At 38.9% G+C, this 13,825-nt stretch overlaps 2 protein-coding genes across 3 annotated transcripts in view; one reads left to right on the top strand and one right to left on the bottom strand.

The window, feature by feature from the left end:
• The window catches only part of ntrk2a (neurotrophic tyrosine kinase, receptor, type 2a), a 108,835-nt gene that overhangs the window by 26,049 nt on the left and 68,961 nt on the right, over positions 1 to 13,825 (bottom strand). For both annotated transcript variants that reach the window (XM_088076674.1, XM_088076675.1), the window contains exons 13-14: positions 9,659 to 9,847; positions 10 to 140 (exon numbers count right to left, since the gene is read on the bottom strand). In XM_088076674.1, the coding sequence (XP_087932800.1) occupies positions 10 to 140; positions 9,659 to 9,847 (320 nt within the window). The remainder of the gene's footprint in view (positions 1 to 9; positions 141 to 9,658; positions 9,848 to 13,825) is intronic.
• LOC121944766 (solute carrier family 28 member 3-like) overlaps positions 2,386 to 13,825 on the top strand; it is a 100,987-nt gene continuing 89,547 nt past the window's right edge. Inside the window, exon 1 of the mRNA XM_088076676.1 lies at positions 2,386 to 2,853. The gene's annotated coding sequence lies outside the window, so the exon portion shown is untranslated. The remainder of the gene's footprint in view (positions 2,854 to 13,825) is intronic.

Genomic DNA, 13,825 nt, shown 5'->3' with positions numbered 1-13,825 from the left:
TCGGATTACCTTGACAGCCACCAGTATCTTCTCCTGGTCGGGTGAGAGGTTGTAACACTCGGCCAGGAAGACTTTTCCGAAGGCTCCCTCTCCCAGCTCTCTCTTCAGCACAATGTTGTGTCTCTTGATATGCTGGACGACTGTTGACAAGAGGAAGGACATGGATTATGAGAGGAACCCCACTTATAATGTGGCCGTCTTAATTAAACATCAGCTGGGTACCTTAGTTCACATAAAGTCACAAAAACAAAATGCTTGTTGTTGTGACACATGTCAAAGAAACATCATCTATTAAACTCTGATTTTACTGTGTCATTTTAATTAATCAGTTCAAGTCATGTGTGGTTTATTTGGCTCTCTTTCAGTGTGAAATTACCACAGCAAGACAAAACTACAATACAAATAGAATAAATATAAAATACATAAAATATATATTGTGGATTTATTGTGTTTTCTGTAACATAAAATGAGCGCTTACTTACCGTCTCTTTTTTCTAAACTGGAAAAGATGTGAAATGTTTGGGGGTTTTATACTTTCTTAAATGTTTTGCCATACTCTAATTTGATCCAGTTTTCACTGTAATGTAAATGTTAAAAATGTGTGTCTCTCTCTGTTTCATGTACGTAATCTCTCCCTGCCTTCTGCTCACCCACAGTTGGATCAGAGACCACAAACCTGCTCTCTGTTGCTAAGTAACTCGTAACTCCATGCCAGCTCTTTTTTTTTTTTTTTCGTGGAAAATTTGGCAACTCACCACAGTGATGATACAAGATTTTATTCTACAGAACGATTAACAGCATGGTGCCCTTACTATAACCTGGCTAAGCCCCGTCTTTTTGACTGCAGGCCAGATGTACAACCATCTGCATGGAAGGAAACATGTTATCCTATAAGACATGCACTTGGGTACTCCTTGAACACACACACACACACACACACACACACACATAGAGGACACCAAGGGCTGAGATTTATCTGTGATGTGATTAAGAGGCGCATTTGAAGAAAAGCTGTCCACTCAGAATATCACATTAAAGCCCAGCTAGACTCTCAGAAGCTGCATCGATCTACACTGTGAGCTGCTGAGGTCCACCATAACCCAATATTACACAGACAGAGAGAGAGAGAGAGAGAGACAGAGAGACAAAAACAGAGAGAGAGACTCTCATATGTGCATGTGTGCCTCTGTAAGCTTTGTACACTAATTTTCAGTAATTTTCTTGTACTTATTACTAATTCTTGCTCATTTTTGGGTCATTTCCTTGTTCATATCTAATTGCCTTCATCAAGCCATTTTGCTCAGGTTTCAAAGGGTTTAATGAGGGTGGGAGTAGTGCAGAGTCAGTCATACTGCGATGCCCCCCTGGATTGGTTTGGGGGTTTGGTGCTTTGCTCAAGAGCATGTCAGGAGGCAAACTGGCACCTTTACAGCTGGCAGTCAACACTTCATACTTAAACCAGCGACCCTCTGGCTCCTAAGACAAGTGTCATTAGTTGTACATATGACAACAGACCCAGGTTATTTTAATCACTGAGGTTTACCATACTATTTTAGAGTGGCATAATGTCATAAAGTAATGCTACTTAGTTACTGTACTTAAATATTGTTTTGGAGTATATGTACTTCACTTGAGTGTTTATGTTTCTTTCAACTTTCACTTTCACTCCCCTAAATTTCCTAAATAAAGTGTATACTTTTACTCCAATACAAGTCCCCTTAAAATTTTTGTTACTCATAACAAAACAGGGCTGGAAAGAAGGATGGGATGAATGAATCCTTTAAGTTGTGAAAAAGACCTTCTTGTTCCTCAAGTGTAATGCACACTATTTTTAAGGTGGTGTACATGTTGAGAAGAAAAAAAACTCAATAATCCCCAGAATTCTGACCATTTGCTTTTTTTAAAAAAAATTTCTATTACCATCCTAAACTTGCCCTAGCCCAAATCACTGTTGATACTTAAGTATAGTAAAAATTTAATAGGCTACTTTAAGGCTTTTACTGAAGTAAGCCTACTATTATATTACATTACAGGTGACTTTAACTTGTAGGCTGATCCAAGTCATTTTCTGGTAAGCTATATGTACTTTTACTCAAGAATGGCTCCACCACCAGCCTATTTCATGTTGTTACAGTCGGCTATACGGTGGTAAAAATGTATGTAGTTGGCCTTTATTTTACCAAGAACAATTCCACTTTGTTATATTAGACTTGCAGAACTAAGGTTTATTATTACATATAATACTTATTTTATTTATTGCATTTTAACTATTAATTTATTCTTTGATTCATCAGTCACGCAAATTAAATGTATGTGTCATGCCAATTTTGTCCGAGATTAATTTTGGTTCCTACCTAAATTGTTTTGCGGGGGACAGGTGTGAGTGTAACAGACTCAGGGTAACATATGTAACAACCAGCCAACATCCGTGCTGTGAGGCTGCCAACGAAGAAAGTAGGGTTAGGGCTAGTGCACCTCCGCATAATTAAAAAAAAAAGTTTGCATGTTAGCTACATTAATAAATCAGTCTGCGAGCACTGGAAGTGACCGAAACCAAACACACCCAGGTGTTGCTTGTCAGCAGGTGCGTGCCAACATGCTAAATGCTAACACGCTCACACTGAGGATCCTTCCGAGTTCAGCGAGGAACTTTTACCTTCACTCAAGAGCGCGAGGACTTTTTGCTGCAGGTGGCAGCTAGGCAGTAGGACAGAGAGGCCAGGTGGACTGGTTATACTGGGACAGATAAGCCCTGTGGAGCGGACTTTTGCATCGGGAATGACGGATCAGAGACATTGAACCCGGAGCAGATTAAGGAGGACTTCGCGGTGCACGAGACTGGCGGTCAGACAGGTGAGTACAACACACGCGCTCCACAGAGCATCACCGTTGCGAGGCAACATTGCCTTGTGTGCACTTTGTGTGAAAACTGACGCTGTGTTTTTGCTGAGGGCCTTATATGTGTGTTTGTTGAGATTAGGCCAGATATGTTTCTACAAGTGCTGTCTGCTTTGCTGAAGTTTGATCTGCTGTTAATTATATGTCATGTTATTTGATTTATGGGGCTTAATGATGTTTGTTGCACCCGCCGTGGTGTCCATAACTCTTTTAATCTGTTGTTGGTCATTTTTGTGTCCTTGGCTTAAACTGAGTTTTGTCATCTTTTATGGTTATTTCAAGTTATTTTACACTGAGAGAGGCTGTTGTGTTAGGCTATAAGTTGATAATCACATATCAGGACAGGCTGCAAAGTTTGGGCTTATGGCCTCTGTGGACAGATGTGATGCCTCCTGACATGTTGATGCACTTTATTTTGAAGCCTATTTGAGCCGTGATTTTTATAAAGTTCAACCTTGTTATCATGTAGTCCCACCAGCAAGCTGAATTATCTGCAAATCTCTTCTCCTTTAAAAATAAACGGACCTTGTGATTTAAATCAGTAAGAACAGTAAAAAAATCAGTTTCATGTTACAAATTAGTGGTTCTCCAACATTATTTGGCATGTTGCAGTAACGCTGCTAGCCCAGCACCTGCTTATGTGTTCACCATTTTTCTCTGATATTTCTTAAGACTTTAGATCCAGATGTTCAGGAGGTTTTATATAATATTTGCAAAGGTGTCTTCTGCTCCAAAACAAATGCACCAGGGGATTTACACTGGCAAAAACACAGAATAAAGCAGCTACACATTAAAAAAGTAGTGTTTTTCAGACGTACTCATTGCAGAATGGCTGCTGACTATTGTGGTTAATGCAAAAATGCAAATGGCCATATCTATAGCCAGAGTTTGGTTTGTCCGCTCTGGACTACAGTAGAGACGAGGCGGTGCAACATGGTGGACTTACTCCCTATGTAGATATAAATGGCTCATCTAAGTGAATTAAAACACAAGGATTCTAATTTTTACATGGTTATAACCTAAAGAAAACATACTACCTAAATCGTACACACTGGACCTTTAACTGGTATAATTGTTTTAGTTTTATCTTAGTGCATTGCTACGCGAATACTTTTCTTTGAGTTAAATATTCCAGTAGGCTACATTTTTCATTCCTGCTCAAGAGCAGATATTGTAGAGAAAAAAATAAAATACGTTGTCAATTAACAATTAAAGTTACAGTATGTGCAAATTAGTACTATTACTTTATAAACATTATGATTAAAGGAGACAGGGTTAAGTTTGAGGATGTATCCCTGTGGAAAATGTCACTATTTTATATGAATACACAAAAAACTGTGTTTTTCTATTCATCATGGCATGATTATTTGCAGTTCAAAAACAACAGTAGCAGGTCACAGATCTCAGTGCACCCACAATTCCCTGTGCAGCAGCAGCACACAATAAACCCACATCCCCACAAGCCAACTACCCACTATTTAACCAGCTAATTACCTCACCGCACCATTTCCTACTGAGGTTGTGTAATGAGCGTTCACCCATGAAAACGCCTCGCACCACTTCTCCTTAATTAACACCCTCAAATAGCAAATAAATTGATGTGTGCAGACCAGTGCTTCCCACTACTGCTTTTCTTTTCTTTGGCAGCAAGATTTGGTGTTGTTCTCACAGCCTTTCCTGTTGTTTTTCCAAATTTGTCTTTATTGTTAGATTTATAATGTGCCATCGCAACTAATTTCACATTCATGTATTCAAGAATTTTCCATAATTGCAGCGCATAGCAATCAAGAACTTTCAAAATGAAGTTATTTTATTTTTTATGGCCTCATATCGCTCATGAATTCTGCTTTCCAGCTGTCTGCCTTTGCCAATTTTACACTCCTTCTTCCACGCTGCCTTTATTATTAAACTGCATCTCTTTGTGCAGTGCAACACATCACCCGTCTTCTCCTCAATCAGTATCCTTAATTAAGATCTACAGAAATATTATTCCCTATTTGCCAAACTTTACACTCTCACTCTCTGATGTTTTTCTTAATTAGTACCCGTTTTCCATGCTTATCGTATTCGCTCATTTTCTCTCATTTAGCATCCCTCCATCCAGCCTCATTATCTTACTCTCACTTTCCTTTTTTTAGCATCCCGCTGCTCCATCATTTATTCCTCCCTATTGCCGTTCCCCTCATCTGCTAAACCTATCACTTTTTAATCAACCTCCTCTAAACTGCCAGGCAAGCACATGCTCTTCCTCCATTCTGTTGCGCCATCACTCTTTTCCCATCACTTGTTTGTGACGGCGTTTACAACATTAACATCAAAAGGAGTGATATTTCCCATCAACCACCTCCTCTCCCATATTTTCCCATCTGTCCTCTCCACACCTCCCTATAGAGCCGCCTTGCACACCTATCCTCCTTAATCAGCATCTTATAAACAACCGAAGAAATTAATGTCTCGGGACATAATTATTCCCCGTTTTCCCATCTGCCTCTTCTTCCTCCCCTTCTTGTCTCATCTGCCCAAAATCTTTCCATGACCCTGGATGCTGACATAAAACAGTATGGAAACTTTGCGTTGAATCAGGCACAGAGATAGGTCAAAGATGCAGTTGTGTTTGACAGATGCTTTAAAAACAGGACCAACGGAAATTTTCTCCATCAAATTCCTCATGCAGACACTGTCATGACTCTAATTTATCCTTTTCTTTCCCTTTGCACCTCGTTGCACCGCTCCCAACTATATGCCCTCCTATCAGGAGGTGTAGCTAATTGTGACCTAAATTTTCAAAAGCTTAGTGTGTGAATGCGTGTGTGCAAATGGGTGTTTTCAAGTACTGTACGCATGTGCTTATGTGTGATTAACATTTTCCAGAACAATCTTAATCCTCATTCCCTAGATACAACAAAATACAAACCCCAGAAGATCTGCTGGGATGGAAACGGTGGAAAAATTGAGAGGTACTGCACACACAGCCAAGAGGAAGGTGTATGGAGAAAGAAAAGTCCCTCCGTTAGTTCAGAGCTGTAGCTTTGACTGCAAAACCTGAGGTCAATTCCTTTATATTTTCAGAGTTTTAGCACCTTTATTTGAAATGTAGAATGACTTCTACAATTAAAAGCGTACACATGCTAATTATTTTAAAAGCTTTTCACACTATTTTGAGACTCAGTATGTTTAAATCTCATTCAGTAGGGAATGCTTTGTCTTTTATTATGATAAATGTTAGTATTCACTTTCATATCATAGTTAGATGAAATGATTAATATCACTCGTGACTGTACGGTTAATATTTAGCTGGAGCCAGAAGTCAGTTAGTTTAGCACAAAGACTGGAAATGGGAGGAAACAGCTTGCCTCCTGTAAGTTACCTAAAGTTGCCCAAAATGTTTTCAAAAACATATTTGAGATTACTTATTATTTAACTGCAGTTAGAGATCATTTGTTACCAGCTGGCCATCATATTGTTTCCAGTGGAAAACAGCCAAACTAGCATCCTGTCACCCACCAGCTTGAGTGTTTATTGGTCTGATGCAGTGCATTCTGGAAGTTGTAGGTTTTCTATCTCTTGAGCAAAAGCGAATGCCACAGCCTGTTTTCTCTGGTCATGTAGCACCAGTTGCAAAAGTATGTGCATCTTTTCACTGCATAGACAGCTGAGTTTTATGAAAAGACTGTCTTTCTTGCAATGAAAAGCTGCTTTAAATAAAGCTTTAACGGCTAACTCAATAAAGAAAACATGAAAAATCAAAATAATTAGAGAAAAAAATAGAGATATTTTTTTCTTAGTTGAGAATTGATTTCATGATCTTAGTATTTTTAAAATTCAAACTCAAATTTGAAATTCAGACTCGAATTTTTTGACATGCACACCACCAACAGCCTTTGTGCATACTTTGTACTGATAAAGGGGTTAGAGAAACATAAACACAATATTAATAACCTTTGCAAGTCCCGGGGTTTTTTTAACTTAAGCCTTTGCTAATGTATGCGACACGCTCTCCAACCAGGCTTGCTCCTGTGATGTTATTATTGTTAATGAGGTGTTCAGGTAAGCTGCACAACTGAGGCTTTGCAACACAGCTAACAGTTGCTGTAATTACACACGGATCCATCATCTCTGCAGAGTAATTGCTGCTTTATTGCTGCCAGGAAGAGGCCCGTGCCATCTTTTAAGCAGAAACGTGTATTCAATATTACAGGCCGCAAGCTGGTTAAGGCCAGTGTTTAAAAAGGAGTTCAGTTCCTGGCAGGCAAGCTAGTGCCACTTTGCCAAACTGTCTCCATCAAAGGCTATTGCTTGGGTCGGGGGAGGCAGAGTGCCAAATAATCGGTCAGATCCTCTCAGTATTTATGCCGCCTGTCTGCGAGTCAAAGAAGCATGCAGAGTAATAGTTGTAATGGCTGTCATATATTAGAAACTCACACTCAGGCACATACACATACGCAGCAGTACGTTATTGACTTTCATTGATCCGCAGCGCTTTCATCATTGTCTTTAGGCTGTAAATCCCAGTCTATCTTTTAGTTATACCGCACCACTGAAGAGGTCAACCCCCAATCCTCCCCATTATTATATCTCCTTCAACCGTGCCCGCAAAAGAAGAGCCCACCCCCACACACACGCGGTTCCATAATTTACTGCAACACAAGGCCAAAGCCTGGAGACACTTTTATTACTTGCCAATAATCCTAATGTCATGTTGATGGACCAGGTCAATATCCTTGTGTGCTCTCAGTGTGTCTGTTTGACTGCTGCTCTGTCTGTCTCCCTCTGTTCTCCTTGTGTTTCTCTTCTCTGCTATTTCTGTTTGTCTCTTTCACCTTACCACTGTCTTTTTGCCCTTTTGTCTTTTGCTTTGCAGAATTTGTGTGTACCCAGAGGAAAGTTATCCTGCTTGCAATAGTCTTTTCTTTGTCTTTAAGTAATAAATTGGCTTTTTATGTGGAGACAAATCAATTCTGATCTGTTTCTCTGAAAGCCCACCTCAGGAGAAATAAGGAGCAAAGGAATAAATCAAGCAGGAGTTTTTTTCTGTGCCCATAGGCTTCTCAGAGGTTTCTCAACACTGAGAACAGATAAAATACACAGAATTGAGACATGTTCAAATTTCTCATGGATCTTACTGTTATCTCAAGAGCTGATTATTTCAGACAAATAAAGATAACTGCAGTGAGAGGAAAAAGAGCTTTTCATGATTTTCAATTAGGATCACACTGAGACAAGAGAAAGGCTATTTCTTAGGAGCTGAATATAAGAAGTATGAGAAAATGGTCAAAATCTCATATTGATGTTCAATTGAGCTCAATTGACAAAATAGATCTCATGTAGACTTTTTTTCTGGGTATGTTTTGGGGCTTGGCAATATGGCTGAAAATGTTACCATGATAAAAATTTTCAAATTGGTCGATATCGATAATTATCCACCAAAAACATCAATCATTTTTTTTAATTTAAAGGCTGATTTTGCTCTTGATTGAAAGTTGAAAAAAATCATAGGGAAAATTGTAAAATATAATATATATAATATAATTTTTTCATTAGAAAGTGACATAATTTGCCAAAGAGCAAAAAATTTTACAAATCTGAGGTAGATTCAAAACAAAAGAACAAAAGAAAAATCTTAACTATGGTCAGGTTTTTTTTCCCCAAGTTTTACACCCACAGTTTGTAATTCAACCCTTTCTCAATCAAAAAAATAATGAAAGGCAGACTTTGATAACATCATGAAATAATGCAGGGTCATTTATTTACCTCTAGTCATGTTTTGTAATGTCATTATATGAAATAACGTGTTTATCAGTCACGTTAACTTGCCAACTGATCATTAGTATCAGATGAGTTGATTTTAGAGCTGCTGAAGTTATGTGGCAAATTCACAGTGCAACATTATCCATGGTCAAAATAATCACACTAAAAATAACTAAATGCGCTTGTTGAATGTTGTTGTGATGTTATAACCTTACTCTATGCATTAGAGGCTGGAGAATATTGGCCGATTTGGCCTTCTTCTTGTTATCATAACAGTAGTGCAGTCAACTTTATTATTTGACAGAAGCTACTTCTTTTAACTGTATTTTACTTTAAATTTATCGTAACTGCAGCTCCTTAAATCATGTTTTCGTTTTAGTAGTTAACATTAGTTTAAACTTTAAAGGACATTTAAAAATATTGTGATATATATCGTGTATCACAATATAGCCTTGAAATATTGCGATAGTATTTTAAAGCGATATCACAGAGCCATGTGGAGGGTTAACTGAACATTATTAAACCACCATTGAGGAAAATTATATGGAGATAATTATCATGACTGCTTAGTCGTCCAGCCCTAATAAGTGTTGTGCGGTTAGATAAATTGGCAGCTGGTCATCCTTAAAAAATAAAAAAGCTACCAACCTTCGGCTCTGGTAATGTCTGTGTATAAGTCATACATGGATGTTCTGAATATATGAATGAATTTGTTCCCATCATATACTGATGGCGCGCGCACACACACACACACATGCAAAGACACACAGTCGCATATAAATAGACTTTCTATTTCCCACATCTCCCTCAGAATTGACAGCTTATCATCTGCAGCACCAAGGTCATTGCCATGACAGCAGGAATGATGTTGCCATGGTAACCCCCATGTATCACACAAAGACAGTTAGCTTGGCTACTTAGGAGCGTATAGCTCATAACTGATTGATTATCATGTTTACCATAGTTTATTTGGGTGCACATTAAAGATAAATTTGTTTTGTTTTTTACTTACACGTGTCAGTTTTGAGCAGGCTGTTTGTGCTCCTGAAGTACTGAGGGTTTTCTATCACCGGGATCTTTGTCATGCCGATGATTACAGCGTCAGGGCCCATTTCTGAGGAAGAGGGAGTGTTGCTGCCGTTGGAGACGTGGTGCAGAGGAGAGGCCGAGTCATCGTCATTACTGATGACCGACGATGGTCCTGAGAGAGCAGAGACACAGACAGAGAGAGTGGGTTTCAGTTTGTTTGTCTTCATGATGAGGTCCTGAATGTGAGACAGTCAGAACAACATTTCAGTGCACATGGCAGACATGTTAATAGAATAAGGACACAAGAGAATGAATTAAGTTGTTAAGCTGTTATTAGCAGAGATTGAGGAGATGAGATCATAAAGTGGGTAGGTTAAGCTGTTATTATTGATCACAATAGTCATTTAAAAGGAGGAGAAATGTCAGTTGTATTTCATAACATTATTTTGAGCATGTAACAGTGTTGTACTCAAGATCTGTCTTGCTGTCAAAACCGCTTTTTCGGAGGTCTCAATCTAGTCATGTCTCAACCACATTTTTACTCAATGCTGTCTTGGTCTCAGACACAGAGGGCTCAGGATTTTATTTCAAGACCAAGCAAGACCACAACTACAGGGAAGTCACTAAATTAGCTGTGGAAAAAAAGGATTGTTGAGAAAAGATAGCAAACTTTACATTTTTTATCTTGCGTGTGTGTGTCCCCTCTAAATTTTGTAGTTTTGCTGGTCTGTTAACACAGCACAGAGAGAACCCTGAATCAGTTTTATTTTTCCTCAGCAACAGTTTCTGAAGTTTCAGTCATGAGGTGGATTATTGATCTGTTGATTCTTTGTGAGCTGATCAGATAGATGGATGAGGGGACAGCTGCTGCAGGGCTGAGTGAAAGCACACTTTAACACCCAACACAATGAATGGTTAAGTTTCACTTTCACTGCGCCTGGCGTTTTACTGCTCTATCTTTGCCCAGAGTACACTCTGCGCTTCTGGTGAAACGAATAACCAAACAGTAAACAAAAATATATACCATTTCGTGTATATATATACTAGTGCTCCTAACGAATGGTATAGCTCCAAATACATAAAACAAGTATGCAGTGACTAACGTTTTAATCGTAGCAGGCTGCCACAAATAAATGTGTTGGAAGTTCTGGGTCTGGTCTTGGTCTTGCCTTAGTCTCTGTTAAGGTGGTCTTGACCAAAACACTGGCATATAAGCTACAAAATGGATAGTGACATCTGTGTTCATGTGTTTTTAGCAACACTATGACCTAAGTTTGCAGTAACTTGTGAGATGGCAAAGAGACTCATTGCTCTAACTGTGATCACAGACCTAGAGTTACAGTTTATAACTATCAACGTATTTAATAGGGCTGCCCCCTGAGAGTCGGAGACTGGAATGATCAGTCGGAGATCCCTCAGTCAACTGAGATTGCCTCAAGTTAAGTAGTTGTTTTTGGGTTGTTTTTTTTTTTGTTCTTTTGCTCGTCAGTGTCCTGTGCAGTTTTCTTCTGGGGACATTTTGGTCCCCAGACTTTGCTGCTGAGTGAGTGCTCTTGACTGTCATGCTACTCTTTGCTAACGGCTTCAGTGGCACAGAGCAGGAAGAGACTCTCCACTGTAAGGCACAAAGATAAGCAACTCAATATGACACAGTCTCTCGCTTTTGTTTGATATCCAGTTTTAGCTAAAAATGTTGTACATTGCCGGTGTGTCGTTAGCCATCCCATTGAATATCCCGCTGTGCCCCGTTCAAACTTTAAAACTTTACATGGGAAAAAAAAACTTGAACCGTCGAATATTCATATTTAACAGCCAAATCTGATTCAGCAGACATAATTCTAAGTTAGGCACAGCCGTAGTATTTCACACAGGCTTCACCTTTAAATAGGACTCTAAAGAGTTAACGCGTCAGTATGATTAAAGCACTCCTCTCGCTCCTTTCCGTCAGAATTGGGGATTTCTGTTACTTTCTGGAACCAACATCTTTAAAGGATGCCAGCGTGTGAGTGCAAAAAAAGCAGGGTTGTCTGGCAAAAAGTCAAACCTGGCTCAGTTTTGAAACATGATTCGGCGAGACGTTGTACAAGCTAATGTACCTTCCTAGTAGATGACTTTGTTGCGTTGTATTTCTGCTGTTTACCTGGTGACCGTTGTGATGAAAGATAAGATAGCTTTTTTCAGTCTTTCCAGATTTCTTTCAGGTATCTTTTTTCTTTTTAGTGCTCACAAACCATCAAACTCATGGATCTGTTACTCCAACTCAACTAAAGCAGGGCTGTTTTCAGTCTGAACAAGCACTGATTGTATTTCAGACAGGCTTTCACCCCACATAACCTTCTCGCTATGGGGGAGTTTTATCCTTGGGTTGACCACACGAGTCCCACTGCACCGGCCAACACTCACACATCTTCAGCAGCACTGGAAGAAGTGGGAGGACCGACAATAGCGTCTGACAGAGTTAGACAGATTATGTTACTGTTTGTAAGATATGTGGATAAAAAGCTCTCATAGTACTGACATCTTGTTTGGATGAGAACAAATTTGCACATTTCTGCAAAATGAGTGACTAAGCCTGTAAGAGTCCCATTAGAGGGCCAAGCCTGTAGAATAGCACTAGGTGCTTTGTCAACAGTGGTTGTTTTCATGTTTGAGTGCTGGGTTATTTTTTTTTAGGTCAGGCTCTGCAGCATTTAGTGATGAAGTCAAAGAGAGAGAAAGTGATGAAAGTGTATTTCCACAAAGCTGGAGGGTAAACGGGGGAATTAATGTATGCCCTCAAAAATATGAATGCCAGTAATCGAGGAACCCGGTGGAGTAAAAACCAAGAAGTTGGAAATCCAGATTCAGGGTTCCCAGTTTTCATACTGCTATTATCTGGTGAAAACATCTCTTTACATCTCATCGATTTTTTTATACCAAAACTCTTAATTCTCTCACTCACCTCTTTTAATTCAAGTAAGAAAACACCGGTTATTAAAATTCATGTTTCATACAACAGACAGTAACAGCATGAGGCATGGCTCTGAGGTGGGATGGCATGAGTCAGACACAGAGCCCAACCCTTTTACAGAAAAATGGTTTGTTTTGGCAACAGAACAGAGGTGTTATTAGTTTCTAATTAAGACAGTGAAAATAGTCTGTGAAGCTGATTCCGTCTTCACAAGTTTGTCAGTTGCAGTCCTACACCTTCATGACATTGCTGCTAATTTTCTGTATCTTTAGGTTGAGTGCCAAGGCAAACAATATTTGCACTAAATAGCAGCTACATGCAAGTGCGTACTGGCAGACATCCACGCTCACTCTCTCCCACTTATGGATTAACACAAACACAGAAAGAAAGCTACAAAATGTTTTACAACAGAACTGTGTGGGCTTCTCAGCTTTAAAGATAGGTTCACATTTTTTAAAAAGTGTCTGAAACACATGTCTGTAGGTATTTTAAAAGCATTACTGATGTATTTATACCTCATGTTTAAGTACATATTAAGAAGGTTGGGATAGATGGATGAAAAAACATTGGGCTTTAACACAGTAGACTGCCATTTGTTCCTGTTTATGTGAATCAATAGTATCTTTATTAAAGCATGACTATGCTCGTTCCATACCCTTATTATTACCATTACTTGTTATTGGAATTGTTGTGACGAAGCTCCATTAACCTGTACTCAGTACCATGATCCATTGCCAAAATTTAAAGAAAAGAAAACAAACTGAAACAGTCCATAAAGCTGACTCATCTTTCCAAAGTGAACATGAAAATTTTGAAAGACACAAATTATGTCATCCTAAAAATTATTTATGTGTTTGTATATGTAAAGCCCAGTTCAGAACAGACTCACGAGAGATTTGAAGCTTTCAAGGACTTAAAATGTGCAGGTTTGTAATGTTCTGAAACCTGCCAGTTCATAGCAACTACCCTCTGTACTACCACTGTAACTTCTTTTTGTTGTAGCCGGATATAATTTATAATATCTTAAAATATGAACGAGGATAGTAATAGTGAGATACTTGCTACAGTTGCATTTCTTGTTGTGATAAAAAAGCAAAAACATGAAAAAACAAGTGTCCTTTGGTGCTTCAATGGAGTACCCAGGGACTTATTCAAATTTATGCTGTGAACTTGACAGGAGATCTCCCCTCTTTTGTTAAT

The sequence above is a fragment of the Plectropomus leopardus genome, chromosome 4 (genome assembly GCF_026936395.1).
Source record: "Plectropomus leopardus strain MGB_pleo_1.0 chromosome 4, ASM2693639v1, whole genome shotgun sequence".
Taxonomy (NCBI): Eukaryota; Metazoa; Chordata; class Actinopteri; order Perciformes; family Serranidae; genus Plectropomus; species Plectropomus leopardus.
The sequence above is the reverse complement of the archived record's forward strand: the minus strand, read 5'-3'. Positions and strand labels throughout refer to the sequence as shown.